Raw genomic sequence first — 17,369 nt, 5'->3', positions numbered from 1 at the left:
TGTCCCATGAACATCCAACACAAGTATGACCTTGGTAACCAATGGGTCACAATAGACGGAAAATGTAACTTTCAGTAGGTTTTTTCTTTTAATTTTTTTCACTTTTTGTTTAAACTAATGACCAACAACAACAACTTACTAAGTATAATCCTACCAGATGGGGTCTGAGGAGGATAGAGTGTACGCAGACCTTACTCCTACCTTGTAAAGGTAGAGAGATGGTTTTCGATGGACTCTCGGCCCAATGAAAAAAGAAAAGGCAGCAGTAAGTTTAAACTAATGACCATAGAAACAAATAGAAAAATGAAGATTCAACAATAAGTTTGTTGCTAAGGTTTTTTTTTTTTCCTTTTCCATTACTCCTTTTAAATGAATTAATTGTATAGTATACCATGACGATATACAACATATATATTTGTGTTATGTAATTTTTTACGGGACGAATTTTGTAAATGAATAGGGGCAGGATTTTCTTATGCCACGTAAATAATTACGTAAAAGTCCCTAAATTTATTTTGGTTCGTAAATAATCTGTTCAGATTTAAACTTTAAAGGAAGAAAAAAAATAACTTCCTTGCGTAAATCTCATGCTTCTCCATACATATCGAGTATTTAAAGATTACCTGTCCTTTATACCATTCTTTTAGGACCTCTTTAACCACCCAAATCTCTCATCCTCCTTTTTTCCTCTATATGTAGAACTAAACAACACTCATTTCCTTTTCAATAAAATTGAACTTATATTTCTGTGTATGAAACTATACTTCCAATTTCCATCACTGTGAAAATGGCCTTCAGAACAGTAAGAAAAAAAAATCCATACTATTTTTCTCCTTTCGTATTTTTTTGTTTTTTGAACTTAAAGTCAAGTGATAATCACAATTGTTACAGGCAACTCTTTATGCCTTATAGTCTGAATTACAGGAGTTTTCATTTTCAATCTAAATCTCGGTGTCTATTGAAAAGATCAAATCGAGTCATTTGTTCATTTGAGACCTCATAATATAACCGCATTCTCTGATCTAATATTTATTGTTGCCTTATATGGGAAATATTTTATGTCTTATAGTGAATTACTTAGATATTTGATGTTCAATCTAAATCTCTGTATCTATTGGAAAGATCGAATCAAGTCATTTGTTCAGTTGAGACCTTATAATGTAATCACATTCTTTGATATAATTGTTACTACTTGATAATCAACACAAAAAACTCTCTTTATTAATATTGACGGTAACTTATGTATTTATTATTGCCTTCGTTGCGACAGAGGTATTGGAAATCCATGGTGAACGCCATGGAGGCAAATCGATCATTTGCTTCTTCAACTGCTCCAAGATTTTCCACTGCTGGTGGTTCTACGCATGCCAATCCTACACCCCACAAATCCAAGTTAGTCTCTTAGTTTTTCCTACTTCTATTTTTTAATTAGCTTAACTTATATATGCCATCACTAAGTAATTTTTATACCATTAAGTTATCTTTACGTGTTATAACAGATAACTTATCTTATTTTCAAGATTACAAATCTCACATTTTAAATAGACTTACTTGTGGATATTATTTGAGTGATCTGATAATATATGTAAAGGAAATGTTGTAGTTCTATTTTTCAATTGCCCTAATGCTCCTTAATGGAACTCTTTCATTTGTTTTGTCAAACAGGGTCTTGATCTGCCAATATAATGTGTAATATTTACATTTTATCTTGACATAGTAATATTGATTCATTTTAAACTTGCACTGTAAAGAAGATAACATGATTTTCTCCCGTACAATTTCAATATTTTCAAGATTACAAATCCCACATTTAACTTTAAAAGGACTTACTTGTAGATCATATCATTTATATAACCTGATAGCTAGTGTAATTTTTTTTTTATGACTGACTATATACAGCTTAAACTCTTTTTAAAATACTTTTAGTTATAAATAATAATTTCAGTTATACACACTAACAAAATAAAGAGTTTTCTACTTTATCAAAAAAAAAAAAACTGTGATAACCGATTAAATACCATTTTTAGCATATTTACTATTAAATGTATTATTTATCGAGAGATTCACCTCTAATTACCTAATAAGTATAAGTATTTTATACACTGTCAATGCGTTCTTAATATTCTTTTTTTTTTTTTTCTAAAGGTTCTCTATGAATGGGGATATGGCACCAGTGTATGTATTGGGTGGAACATTATCATTGGCAATAGGATTATGCCTCTTCACAATGAAACAACAGTTGTTTCATGGTCCTGGTGTTTATGTCACAAAAAAGAAGAGAGAGAACCTTGCTGAAGTTGATTTCCCAGATGCAATGGCTGGTTCTGCTAACAAGTATATTGACAAGTCTGTCTTGAGGAAAATTGGCAGAATCCAAGAGCCTAATTCTCAATATGACCTTGACCCTTACACCAGGTACTCTTTCTTTTCTTTTTTGGAAACAAAATACTTTTCCACGCGAGGTGTTTATGTACGCCAAACAAATAAATGTAAGACATGTGTCTTACATATAAACTCTTACTTATTATCACTTGTGTGTGTTTTGTATGATGGATGATCATCAAAATTGTTTTCCTAGAAAATAAGTGAGTTTCTTACTTATTTTCTAGTGTTTGGTAAAAAAACAAAAAATATTGTTTCAAGAGAAAATATTTTCTAAAACATTTTGACCAACCAAACATATATAGTTAAGAGAATGTTTTCCTCCATACCGGATATACCCTAATCATAGTTAGATGATATATAGTACTCCTTCGATTCATGGGCGGCTCAATAGAATTGATGGTCTAAAGTCAAACCTTAATAAGAGGTCTGAAGTTTATTCAATAAAACTAGTTTCCGCATGCACCATACGTACATCGCGCGTGCATCACACGTGCATCTTGTGCGTCACACATGTATCACGTGTCAATTAGTAAAAACTTTTAAAAAATACATATATTGTTAAAACATTTATATTTTATAAAATAAGAGTAAAAGAAAATTAGTGCAAGCTCAAAATGATAAGAGATGATCCTATTTCAGCACCTTGATTGTTAAACTCATAAAGATCACTACAAGAAAAAATATATTTGGCAACAATTTTTTTTTTGTTGCCATAGATTGGTTATTGTTGAAAAAAGTACTTTTGGCAAGAAAAAATAAAACTTTTTGTTGCATAGACTTTTCCCAACGGCTGTTATTGCAACAACGCGCAACAATTTTTTTTGTTGTCGCCAAAAGTACTTTTTGCAATAATAATCAGTACTTTTTGCAATAATAATCTATACTGTGGCAACAAAATTAAATTCTTTGGCAACAAAAAAGTTCATTTGCCAACAATAAAACTATGTTGTTGCCAAATGTTAAATTTTTTGTTGCCATTTCTATACTTTCTTGTAGTGGCTACAAGAAAAAATATATTCGGCAACAAAATTATTTTTGTTGCCATAGATTGATTATTATTGCAAAAAGTACTTTTGGCAATAATTTTTTTTTGTTTTGTTGCATAGACTTTTCCCAACGGCTGTTATTGCAACAACATGCAACAACTTTTTTTTTTTTGTTGCCAAAAGTACTTTTTGCAACAATAATCAATAATTTGGCAACAAAATTAAATTCTTTGGCAACAAAAAAGTTCTTTGCCAACAATAAAACTAAGTTTTTGCCACATATTAAATTTTTTGTTGCAATTTCTATACTTCCTCGTAGGTACATAATTATAAACAAGAGTAGGTTGGCTTATATAGTGGATAGGCTTAATTAATTAAATGAATAGAGAAAATAATTAGATAGATGTGGTAGATTAGCTCTATAGAGAAAAATAGAAGATTGATTAACTAATAATTAGGTTACAATAACGGATAAGAGGGGAAGAAATTAATTAAATATATATATATATATATATATATATATATATATATATAAGAGGGGAAGAAATTAATTAAATATATATATATATATATATATATATAGAATAGTGTAAATTATATATTTAACTAAATAACTTGTTGAGGCCTAAAGTTTAGCTAGCCTAAAGCAAGTGCTTCACTCACTTGGGGTTCAACCACTTCAATTCTAGTTCATGTGTTTCTTTTATAGTGTGTTCCCAAAAAAAAAAAAAAAAGAAATTAGTTACCTTAAACTTTCATTTTACCTTAATGACAAACTTCTATAACCACCTAGACATTATAAATGACATGTTTAAAACCACAATATATTATGAAAGTTGTTCATAATTGTTATCTACGTTAGTATATATTTTGGTCCCTCATTCTTTTCTAATCTTTTGAAATGTTAAATTTGTTTTTTTTTTAAACTATGGCAGGCCAAGAAAAGTTGAGTCCCTGAAATCAGTTGGAGCTTAAGACAAAATTGGAAAGTTTAACCACACAAGTCCTTTGAAAATAGGTTTCCCTTTTTTCTAATTTAGTTTTGCTCCCATGGCACCATATATGTTGTAATAAAGTGCCATAAATTAGAGGAGAGTAGGTTTTGTCTTCCTTTATTAATTTGGGATGTGTCTATTTTTCACTTTTTTTATTTATTTATTATAGTTCTGATCAATTTCATGTTGTTGGATTTTGGAGATTTTGTACTACATTAGCTTTTTCTTTAATTGCCATTTTATTTGATTAAGCATGTATTTCAGGTTCTGATAGTAGTCAATATACGAACTATATACTATTAAATAATAATTTGCGGTTTTGATTAGGAAGTGTGAACTTTTTACTTCTTTTTGGATGGCAGTTTATAATTAAACAATTCTGTGGGAGGTTATGTTTAATTAATTGTTGTCACATTCTCCATTATATATAGCTACAGGACACATTGAAGTAAGTTTAGTAGAAAAATAATAGATTGGATTAAATTTTCAGCGATTTAGAGTTTTTGTAAGAAAATTTGGAGAAATTGGCCAAAGAAATTTAAAAATATTATAATGAGAATGATAGAATATTTTGAACGAACTGATACAAATTAACATCCACTAGTACACGCTAATAATGAGAATACCAATATTTTGATTCAAGCTTGTTCTTCGACTGAAATTGTTGATACTTGGTCTTAGCACATGCCAAGACTAGCGTGTTTGTCCAAGTTTTTAAAATTAGCTTATTTTAATTTATTTATTTTTAAAAGTGCTTTTAAAAAAAAAGTAAACAGTTTGTGTTTTGCTAATTAATATAAAAAACACTTTTGAGCATCAATTAGAATTTCAAGCTTTTAAAACTACTTAAAAGTGCTTTTAAGTCTTTTTTCTCAAAAGTGTTTTTCAAAAAAATACTTTTTGGGAAAAACTACTTTTTTTTAACTTTTGAAAAATAACTTCTGCTACTCCCCAGAAGCACTTATGTTCTCTCAAAAGCTTAGTCAAACCCCTAACTTTTTAAAATAAGCATTTTTTGAAAAAAATTAGCGCTAATGGTCTCCCAAAAGCTTGGCCAAACAAGCTAGAACATTGCTGGAGGATTCAGAATTTTATATAAGGTCAAAAATATCACGCGTGAGATTTAAATATACGACTTAAAATAATTTTTTAACCCATCTTCCACTTTACTAGACTTTTCTCACATGTCAAGAGATTTGAACAATTTGCACGATTGCCCTTATTCGGGGGTGGTCTTTAATTTTTGCCCCTCAAATTGTTGGTCTTTAATTTTTGCCCTTTGCCTAAAATACCCTAAGATTCTGGGTTCGAACCTCGGCTAAGTAAAAAAAAAAAAAAAAAACTGCCTTGCAAAATTTCACAAGGCAAACCTTTGCCTTAAGACAAAATTTTGTCCTATAAGGCATAACTAGATTCTGCCTTGAGGCCAAATTTTAAGGCAAATTCTGCCTTATAATGCAGAATTTTTGCAAAGCCTTACCTTCCGAAATTATTTTTCTTACTGAGCGAGGGTTCGAACCCAGAACCTCGGGTATTTTAGGTCACTTTTTTAAGCGAAGGACAAAAATTAAAGACCAGCAATTAGAGGATAAAAATTAAAGACCAATGCCTTTGAAGGGTAATCCGTGCAAAAAATGGATTTGAACGCTATTAAAAAAAAAAAAAAAATTACCCTATTTGCACATTATAATTTTTCAGCGACCGAGACTGATCAACTGAAACTCTTTCTCCAATCTAGCTCCACCCTGACATTTAAAAAAGTTGTTCTAATTATATAATGGCCACACTTAGTGAAAACACTACTATAACCTTAATCTGATTTTGTAATATATTTCCCTCCAAAACATACTAATAAATATAGTGACTTATCCCTATTCCCAAAATGCATTGATCAACTAAATATGATCCATGTTTTCACTGAAGATGAAAAGTGTTGAAGGAGTACTCGACAATATGCATGCATTCATGATGTGCCGTGAAACTACGGGATATTCGATGCTAATCTCTTAAGCTTTTGTAACTCTTCAAGCACTTTTGGTGTTACTTTTCTTGTGTTTATGTCATTTTGTAGGAAAAGATAGTTGGAAAGCATAACGGAGTAAAATGAAGCAAAATAGGACAAGAACACACTGCACAACATGCGAATCGCATGTCATGCCTGCGGTTCCACAATCACACCGCAAAATGTGATAGACTGCTGAGGAAGAGGGATGAAGAGTTGCGCAACCTGCGAGTTCAACATGCGGTCCGCATGTTCAACATGCGGCACAACATGATCACCGCAAAGAGTGACAGTCACTGAAGAAGAGAAATGAAAAGTGTGCCATATGCGAGTCCAACATGCGGTCCGCATGTTCAACATGCGGCACAACATTATCACCGCAAAGAGTGACAGTCACTGAAGAAGAGAAATGAAAAGTTGTGCAACCTGCGAGTTCAACATGCGGTACAACAATGCTCACGCAACTTGTGCCAGAAATCTGGGAAGCTTGAAAGCAAAAGCACAAGGTGCGGCGGCTGAGCACGACATGCGTCTCGCATGTTGAACATGCGGTACACTGTGCGAGACGCATGTTGCATCTGCAGGGGTACTTTTGTCTAATTTTGTGCACATTTTTTGGAGATATAAATAGCTAATTAGGGTTCTGACAAGGACATTCTCTGCACTTGATAATGTCTTTTTGGGGGGAAAGCATTTATGTCTGGTTGTTGAAGCTTTAAAGAAGAATCTTGGACTTTATTTTGAGCTTTTTCCCAACAAACTTTGTAAGCATTATGACTACATTATGTATCTTTGTTTCTTACTTAATGCAAATGTCTAGCTAATCTCATTAGCTAAGGTTGTGGGACCAAATGTGTTAGTAATGTGATTGGGTTTCATATTCGCACCTTATTTGTATGTTGATGATGCATTTCATCTACTCTTCGTACCTTAATATCTCTTGATGGTTGCAAACATCATTTGTGCCTAATCACTTTCACCTTGCTTGAGAAAGGGGGTGGAAGTTAGGAAAAGGGTTAGATAGCAAGGATTTGGGTCAATATACCCACCTAATAGCTTGAGCTAGAGATAGGATGGCTAACCTGTAGCGTATTGGATGTATACATGGTTCACATTCTAAGGCTTGAGAAAGCTTAGTAATGATCTTTATTAATTTGGTCGAAGGACTTTTAATAAACTTAAGCAATCCAGTGTTAATCGCATCTCACATTTGAAGAGGTTAAATTGATACCCACTCACATTACTTTCCATTGGAACCACAACCTTAGTCACTCTCTCTAATAGTTTGCATCTCATTACAATATCATTTAATTGTCAGTAACCAATCATTAAACCCAATATCATTATATCCCCTCGTCCTCGAAATTTAGACTAAAAGTCGAGCGTTACACTTGATACGTCTATTTCTTCACTGTAGTCTCTGTGGGATTCGACCCCAACCTTGTTGGGTTCTATATTTGACAACGACCGCTTACTCCTGATAAAAAGGGTGTAATTTGGGCGTATCAAATTTTGGCGCCGTTGCCGGGGATTACGGTCTAGAAATTTACTAATTAGTGTAAAACTTTACTTTTAGTCTTTATTTCTTTTCTTATTTCCATTTTGTTGTTGTTTGTTGTGCAGGCAATATGGATGAGGATGGTATTCCTGTCCAAAATCCACCAGTAGCGGTTGGTGAAGAAGCTGCGGGGGCAGGCTATGCAGCTGCAATTTAGCCCTCACCTTTAATTGGAAACTCGAGTTTCCATATAACCAACACAATGCTGCACCTGCTCAACACTAAGGGCCTGTTCGGTGGTCTACCCAAAGAAGACCCGAATAGGCACCTTAGGAACTTTCTTGGGGTCTGTTCTACCAATGTGCATTCGGGCGTCTCAATTGAAACAGTCAGACTACGACTTTTCCCGTACTCTCTAACGGGGGAAGCCACAGCTTGGTTAGATGATCTTCCTTCCGGATCCATTACTACTTGGGAGGAACTGACCGAAGCATTCCTCAAGAAGTTCTTCCCTCCATCGCGGATGTTACAACTCCGTGACGAAATCAACAACTTTCGTCAACTTCCTGATGAGCCTCTCCATGAAACTTGGACTCGTTTTAAAAAGAAAGTCAAAAGCTGTCCCAAGCATGGGTTGCCCGATGGTGTTCTTCTACAAACATTTTATAGATCTCTAGATTCGGTCAACAAATCAGTGGCAAACAACATTGTAGAGGGGTCTCTTATGGATAACTCTTATGCCACCGTTTGTGAATTGTTGGATAAATTGACCGAGACTAATGAAGCATGGCACACTAGGGATTCGGAAGTAGGTGGAGGAAGTTCCTCCAAACATGTGCTCACTCGTGAGATGATTAAGAAGGAGGAAGAGAGAGATGAGTCCATGGCTAAACTGGTCACCCAAATGGACCTTCTGACAAAACATGTCATGGGTGGCGGAAGCAAAAAGGTGAACGCTGTAGAAACCTGTGAAGGGGGTCCTCCGGATGAGCAATGTTTCCAAATGTATGATGAGGAAGCGAGTTATGTCAACAATCTAAGGGAGGGTTCCTGTCCAAACTACCAAGGTCCGAATCAAGGATCTTGGCGGCAAGGTCAAGGGAATCAAGGTTGGAACAAAGAACAAGGTCACTCTAATTGGAGAGATAATCGTGGCAACAATCAAGGGGGTTACAATAGCAATTACAACAATCATCGGAGCACAAATCCGTATGTCCCTCCAAAGGGAAATCAACCAAGCTCTGGTCAACCGCCCAATAGCGACCCCGCTAGTTCAAAAATTGAAGATATGTTGGCAAGGGTATTGAGGAAAGTAGAATCCACCGACACCTTTTGCAAGGAGACTAGAGATGAGTCAAATCCATGGGTCAAGTTGTGAGTTCATATTCCACCTCCATTAAACAATTGGAGTCTCAACTTGGCCAAATCTCGGCTATCCTAAACCAAAGGCAGAAAGACTCACTCCCTAGTGACACAGTTGCAAATCCAAGGAATGATGGTGATCATAAATGCAATGCAATTACTACTAGGAGTGGCAAAACAATTGGGGAAAAGGCGTTGGTGAAAGAGAATGTGTTGGGTGATGAAGAGAAAATGGTTGAAGAACCCATGGTTATTGAAGAAGAACTGAACCCAAAGAATATGCGGGCTGGAATTGAAAAGCCCATTGTTAACAAGGACCTTCCGGAAATCGAAAATGCCTCGGAAAGCAAGGAAGCGGCGGAGGAGGTACCAAGGGCTTCACCGCCCGTTATGAGGCCTTCCCCTCCTTTTCCCCAACGATTGGCAAAGAAGGCGGAAGATGGAAAATTCCTCAAGTTCATCGAACGATTAAAGGAGATCTCAATAAATATCCCATTGGTTGAGGCACTTGAACAAATGCCCGGTTATGCGAAGTTCATGAAAGATCTCGTGACCAAAAGAAGGAGTCCGAGCAATGAAACATTGGGGGGCACTCATCATTGTAGTGCAATCATCACCAAAGCTTTGGTGCACAAAAAAGAAGACCCCGGAGCATTCACAATTCCATGCACCATCGGTAAATACAAGTTTTCAAAGGCTTTATGTGATCTTGGAGCAAGCATCAATTTGATGTTGCTTTCTATATTCAACAAGTTGGGATTGGGCATCCCTCATCCTACCACGATGAGATTGCTTATGGTGGATAGAACCGTAAAGAGGCCTATTGGTATTCTTTATGATGTGCTTGTGAGAGTGGATCAATTTATTTTTCCAGCCGATTTTGTGATCTTGGATTGTGAAGTTGACTTTGAAGTTCCCATAATCTTGGGAAGACCATTCTTAGCGACGGGGCGTGCCCTAGTGGATGTGGAGAGAGGTGATCTAAAATTTAGAATGAATGATGAAGAGATCACTTTCCATATCTGCAAGTCAATGAAACAACCGGCGGATATGAGTGTTGTGTCGGTTATTGACACGATTGATGAAGCAATGGAGACAACCATAGAACATGTGCATTTAGGTGATATGTTGGCTGCGGTGATATTGAACTATGAAGGGGACGACGAAAAAGAATTTGAGGAGATGGTCAATGCATTGATTGGAATGGGGTCCTACCACCTTAATCCAAAGAGACTCGATCTTGACCTGGAAAACCGAGCAACTCCTCCTGCAAAACCTTCAATTATTGAACCTCCTACTTTGGAACTCAAACCTCTTCCGTCACATTTAAGGTATGAGTTTCTCGGACCCAACAACACATTGCCCGTGATTATATCTGCCCGGTTGACGGATGAGCAAAGAGAGAGGTTGATGGTGATCTTGAGAAGATACAAAAAAGCTATTGGGTGGAGTATTGCGGATATTCAAGGGATTCCACCCGGTATTTGTACTCATAAAATTCAGCTTGATGAAGACTGTGAGACAAGCGTTGAACATCAAAGGAGGTTAAATCCTCCTATGCAAGAGGTCGTAAAGGTTGAGATAATCAAGTGGTTAGATGTTGGGGTTGTGTACCCCATTTCGGATAGCTCATGGGTGAGTCCGGTTCAATGCGTACCAAAAAAGGGTGGAATCACCGTGGTTGCTAATGATAAAAATGAGTTGATTCCCACTCGCAAGGTTACCGGATGGCGTGTTTGCATGGATTATCGGAAGCTGAATAAGTGGACCAAAAAGGACCACTTCCCAATGCCATTCATGGATAAAATGCTTGATAGGCTTGCGGGCAGAGATTATTATTGCTTCTTTGATGGGTATTCCGGGTACAACCAAATCACCATTGCTCCCGAGGATCAAGAGAAAACCACCTTCACTTGTCCTTTTGGGACCTTTGCTTTCAAGAGAATGCCTTTTGGGTTATGTAATGCCCCCGCAACATTTCAACGTTGCATGATGTCTATTTTCTCCGATATGGTTGAGGAGTCCATTGAAATCTTCATGGATGACTTTTCCGAGGTTGGGGATTCCTTTGATGAATGCTTGCAGCATCTTTCCCAAGTATTGAAACGATGTGAAGAGACAAATTTGGTTCTAAACTGGGAGAAGTGCCTCTTCATGGTTAGAGAAGGCATCGTCTTAGGACACAAGATTTCGAAAAAGGGGCTTGAGGTTGATCAGGTCAAAATTGAGGTTATTGTTAAGCTTCCCCCTCCAATTTCTGTTAAAGGTGTTCGTAGCTTCCTCGGGCATGCTGGGTTTTATAGAAGATTCATCAAGGATTTCTCGAAAATAGCCAACCCTCTATGCAAATTGTTAGAGAAGGAGTCGAAGTTTGTATTTGATGAGGCTTGTTTGAAGGCATTTGAGGTTTTGAAAGAGAGACTCACATCGGCTCCTATCATCATTGCCCCGGATTGGTCTCAACCCTTTGAGTTGATGTGTGATGCAAGTGAATTTTCCATGGGGGCTGTTCTTGGCCAAAAGCGTGATAAGATCTTCCACCCAATTTACTACGCAAGAAAGACTCTGAACGGTGCCCAAATAAATTACACTGTCACCGAACAAGAGTTACTCGCTATTGTGTTTGCTTTCGAGAAGTTCCGGGCTTATTTGTTAGGCACCCATGTGATTGTTCACACCGATCATGAAGCCCTACGTTACCTCATGACAAAGAAAGATGCAAAACCGAGGTTGATACGTTGGGTCCTTCTCTTGCAAGAGTTTGACTTTGAAGTTAAAGATAGAAAGGGGTGTGAAAATCAAGTGGCGGATCACTTATCTCGTCTTGAAGAGGGTGGGAGTTCATTGGATGGCCTAGAAATCAATGAGTCATTTCCGGATGAGCAAGTAATGGCTGGGTCACAAGACATGATCCCTTGGTATGCCGATTTTGCTAACTTCCATGCCAGTGATATCATGCCGGAGGATTTGAACTCCAACCAAAAGAAGAAGTTTTTGAGTGATGCCCGGAAATTCTATTGGGACGAGTCGTATCTATTCAGGGTTTGCGCCGACAACATCATAAGGAGGTGCATACCTGAAGCAGAAATGATGCCCATCATCGAAGCTTGTCACTCATCACCGGTTGGTGGACACCATAGTAGTGCAAGAACGGCAGCTAAGGTTCTGCAAAGTGGCTTTTATTGGCCTACAATCTATCAAGATGCACATGATTTTGTGAAAGCTTGTGATCAATGTCAAAGGCATGGAGGCATCTCGAGGAGGCATGAGCTACCGATGACCCCGATTCTTGAGGTCGAATTGTTTGATGTATGGGGCATTGATTTTATGGGTCCATTTGTAAGCTCCTACAGCAACAAGTACATTCTGGTGGCAGTAGACTACGTGTCCAAATGGGTGGAAGTCATCGCGCTCCCCAATAATGAAGGAAGAAGTGTCACTACATTCTTGAAAAGGTATGTTTTCTCAAGGTTCGGAACTCCAAGGGCAATCATTAGTGACGGGGGCTCTTATTTCTGCAATCGATTATTCAAAACTCTTCTTGAGAAGTATGGGGTCAAACATAAAGTTGCCACCCAGTATCATCCCCAAACAAGTGGCCAAGTTGAGGTTTCAAATAGAGAGATCAAGAGCATACTTTCCAAAACAGTGAATGCTAACCGGACTAATTGGTCAAAGAAATTGGATGATGCTCTATGGGCATACCGAACAGCCTACAAGACCCCAATTGGCATGTCTCCATATCAATTGGCATTTGGAAAAGTTTGTCATCTTCCGGTGGAACTCGAACATAAGGCATTGTGGGCCTTGAAAAAGTTGAATCTAGAATGGGGTGATGCCTCAAACTTGAGGTTGGAGCAGATTAACGAGCTCGATGAATTTCGACTTAAAGCATATGCGAGCTCTGCACTCTACAAGGCCCGCATGAAACACTTCCATGATAAAAAGATCTTGTCAAGAGAATTTAGCCCCGGGGATCGTGTATTGTTGTTTAATTCAAGGCTCAGGTTGTTTCCTGAAAAATTGAAATCCAAATGGTCCGGGCCCTTTTAAGTAACACAAGTGTACCCGCATGGAGCGATCGAAATCGCTTGTCCGAATGGATATCGTATCAAGGTGAATGGACAGCGGGTTAAGCAGTATTTGGGCCTCCCGAATGAGTTGCAGACAAAGAGTATTGAGGAGATCTACCTCAATGAACCATGAAGCAAAAGTCCTCACGTCGTGCCGCGACGTAAAAATCAAGCGCTTCTTGGGAGGCAACCCAAGCTGGTATTTTTATGTTTTGATTTTTTTTGTTTTGTGGTATACATGTACGTTGTTTTGTGTTTGTTTTGTTGTTTCAGTGATTGGGACGATATGGGATTTATACAAGGACTGATCAAGGGAGCATGCCCAAGTTTTAAAAAAAAAAAAAAAAAAAACACACTTTGCGGCGTCACTGCATCTTCGCATGTTCAACATGCGACACCGCAGGTGAAGTCGCAACTGCTGCCACAATAATTGTGGAATTAGTCACGCTCTGACACACAATGCGGTTATACTGCAGTCCCGCAAGTTCAACATGCGGGACGCATAATTTGCCGCATAGTGTGCCAAAGGTAAGTGAGGCGCGGGTCAACCGACCCGACCCGGCCCTTTTCATTTCTTTTAAAATTAATCGATTCCCACGTTTTCCATCAGTTTCAATTCTCCCTCTCCACCGTTTCATCTCCTTCTTTCTCTCTTCCATCTGCTCTTATTGCAAATCAACAACTGAAAATCCCCTTTGATTGTGTGCCTCTAAAGATCGACTGTGGAACAAAGCACTCATTTCTTCATTTTCTGTGGAGTTCAGGTACAGACTCTTTTACCCTGATGACAGGTGGTAAGAATTGGATACTAATGCTAAATACATTCTAATGATCCTATGAACTCAGTGATTGATGTCTATCTTGATGTGTTCCTAAATATTTCTTGCTTTGTTCCGACATTTGAAATCAATGATTGATGGATATCTTGTCAGTGTTAGATACGTATGTGGTGTGTTACCCGAGAATGAAGGCTTTCTCGTTTACCTGTTGGGTAGGTGTTAGGGAGGAATCGAAATATTTAGACAAATCGCTTGTGTTGATATTGCCTACTTCATGCTTGACAAAATGTCCCAAAGATCTTAATTTCTTATTCCGTATTGTTATTCCTGCTCGAATTCGTCGCTTTCCCCAATGATAGACGATGTAACAACCCTCTTAAGGGAATAAGTTCCGAGGTTGGATGTGGAACGAGTGAACGGGTGTGAATTAGAGGGAAAAATCATAGGTGTCACACTTTGCGTTACAAAGTGAGACTCGCATGTCAAACATGCGGAGTCACAGTTGTATCGCAAAGTGTGACAGAAGGTGTACCAAAAATGGGACATGGATGTCACACTTTGCGGTTCAACATGCGACTCGCATGTCAGTCATGCGGACTCGCATGTCAGTCATGCGGAATCGCATGTTGTGACGCAAAGTGTGATAGCAATGCATATACAAACTTCAATTCTTTGTCACGTTTTGCGATGACCATATGCGTGACGCATGTTGAACATGCGGACCGCATGTTGAACTCGCAGATGGTGTCATCAACACAAATTAAAAAAATAAAAAATCATTTGTTGGTTTTACTTCTTCTTGGCTTATACTTTGCATTTCGGGACACCATAAAGATAGTATTCCATGTGTGGTTGCAGGATGGCAAGGACTAACCGAGCAAAGGACACTCCTCCTGTAGCGGAGAAGCAAGCAGCCGGTACGCGAAAGCGAAAGACCCCAGATACCAACGTCCCTCAGTCTGAAGAGGGGACGTCTACAGCCCAGGATGCACCACGGGCCTCTCAACCGGCTAGGTCCGCAACAGGGGAACCGGAGAGTGATGTCGATGTGGCAAGGTGGCAATGAAAGGCCGAACATGAAATCCGATTTGCTATTGAGGGGTCCAAAGCACTATACTATGCTTGGTGCAAGGTTAAGAAGGATGGTAACCTCACCCGGGGTTTCCATGAGGAGAAACAAGTGAGCCGCAATGGGCTACGGGTGTCATACCCCGGATTGATACAAAAACTACAAGCCCAGCGGTGGGAATCGTTCATGAACCCTCCCGGAGACTACTGTCAAACGTTAGTACGGGAGTTCTATGCCAATTATGGGGCCTTGTTGAACAGCAAATGAGTGCGTCGGCAACCCAAAAAATCAATCGATCACATTAATTGGGTGTCGATGAGGGGTGTTGAGGTGGACTGTTCCGCCGAGGAAATAAATTCATACATTTGTGGGCACCGGGAAGACGAATTGAGGGGGCAATGGCCACCTGCCTATTCTGAATACACTCGAAGAAAGGAAGTTCCAGTTGATTATCGTGAGTGGGCAGCGTCAGTGATTTCGACTGGGACACCAGACTGGATAGACCCAGCGATTATCATCCACAAGAGTACCCTCAGCCTTTAAGCTAAGTTATGGTTGTCCATCATATCCTCCAGAATCCTGCCTTCCAAGAATGATACTATGTTTTCCGTCGACAAGGAAGTTCTAATCGCCTCTCTCATGTCAAGGTATCCGGTCAACTTGGGAGAGATCATCCAACACGATATTAAGGAACGAGCTCATCATAAAAATACATCTTTGCCCTTTCCTTGCATGATCACTGCCTTTTGTCGGAAAGCTGGGGTCCCTCCGTTTGAAAGGATTGATATACCCTTGATAGCGGATCAAACGATAGACATCACCAGACTTGAACCTGGGACCAGACGGAGGAAAAAGGCTGAGCACCCACGGAATCAGTTACCGAGTTAGACCCACACATTATGGACACTTCGCGTCAGAGCCCAACCGTTCCTGCCGCCCCCTTGGGTCCTGAGCTTTCAGGTGAGCCAGCAGCAGCCACAAACACAGCCCCTTCCACTTCCAGGGCCACTCCCTCAGCTTCATCACCGGGGACCGATATTCCTAGGGAGGGCATGCGTCTGATCCGTCTTGCGGACGCTAAGGTAAACAAATTGGTGAATGAGCTGCCTGGGTTCATCAAGGATGCCATTGAGCTAGCATTGGCTCCACAGGCTGCAGCCCTTGAAGAGGTCAAAAGAGAACAAAATAAATTAAATGATCGGTTGAAGTCAATCGAGCTTCGCTTGGCGCGAGTCGAGGGTGGTCGTGTGGAGGACTCACCCTCCATCTGAGCTGACCTGGCACAGGCCCGTGCAGCGAGTCGGGAGTTTGATCCATCCCACATTGGCCCTATCTTACCCTCAGCGGCAGAACTTTTCTCCAAAAAGCCCGCTGAGCCGCAGGATGACATTGCTTCCGAGGAGGCTGAAGAAGAGGCAGAAGAAGAAGATGAGGGTGAGTATGAGGATGATGATGAGAATCAGAGGTTGGATAGAGCTCGCAAGGAAGCCTTGGCGGCTGGAGTTGATCGAGAAGATGTAGACACCATGGTGGGGGTACAGAGGTCAATAGAGGAGCAACTTGGGACCGTAGGCACAGACGATGATCCCACACAGTCCAGTGGGATTGGCACCTCCGACCCCATTCAGGAGACTTTGACCGGATCGCCTAACCTCATACCACCATTGGAAATAATCCCGGCTTTCCCGATTCATGCTCCTCCGGCTGATCGTCCGGACGCTTAAGGTGTCTCAGTGAGCTTCTTACCTCCTGATTTTGTGTAGTAGATGCATATGGGGACATAGCATATATTTTTTTGTTGGGGGTGAGAGTATATGTTTTTGTTGGGGGTGCTGCTGTAGTTATGTTTTCTTTTTAGCTTTTGGATTAAAGTAGCACAAAGCAACGTGACTTGTATAGTGACAGTTTAATCAGTTATGGCATATTTATAAAAAAAAACATTTTCTTGTTTGCTGATAAGGATGTATTGGCCGCGAAGATCTGGTTGGGAAGCAATTAGAAAATAGTGTAGTAATTCATGTGCTATCTGTGTGAGGTTTTTATCATTCGTGTCTTGTACATAATTGTGATCTAGAACTTGCCCGGAAAGTATATCAAGGCGAAATCCTAAACTACACCTTGCTCGAAAAAGGATGTTAGGCTTTCTTTGGATTGTCACTAAAACCTTAAAATTGCCTACCCTATGCATATTTTCCCTAGTCAACCTCTTTGAGCCTTGAA

General features: G+C 39.1%; 2 protein-coding genes across 2 annotated transcripts; both read left to right on the top strand.

Annotated features, from left to right (window-relative positions):
- Positions 1-665: 665 nt before the first annotated feature.
- On the top strand, positions 666-4,624 carry LOC132642240 (uncharacterized). Its single transcript, XM_060359494.1, has 4 exons — positions 666-802; positions 1,271-1,392; positions 2,146-2,415; positions 4,307-4,624. The coding sequence occupies exons 1-4, from the start codon at positions 788-790 to the stop codon at positions 4,344-4,346; spliced, it is 447 nt and encodes a 148-aa protein (XP_060215477.1). The 5' UTR covers positions 666-787; the 3' UTR covers positions 4,347-4,624.
- Positions 4,625-16,048: 11,424 nt separating this feature from the next.
- On the top strand, positions 16,049-16,873 carry LOC132639137 (uncharacterized). The gene is made up of 2 exons (XM_060355622.1): positions 16,049-16,318; positions 16,436-16,873. Exons 1-2 carry the CDS (start codon positions 16,049-16,051, stop codon positions 16,871-16,873), a joined length of 708 nt encoding a protein of 235 aa, XP_060211605.1.
- Positions 16,874-17,369: the final 496 nt, after the last annotated feature.

The sequence above is a fragment of the Lycium barbarum genome, chromosome 5 (assembly GCF_019175385.1).
Source record: "Lycium barbarum isolate Lr01 chromosome 5, ASM1917538v2, whole genome shotgun sequence".
Lineage (NCBI taxonomy): Eukaryota > Viridiplantae > Streptophyta > Magnoliopsida > Solanales > Solanaceae > Lycium > Lycium barbarum.
Note: the sequence above shows the minus strand (reverse complement) of the source record. Positions and strands in the feature narration are given on the sequence as shown.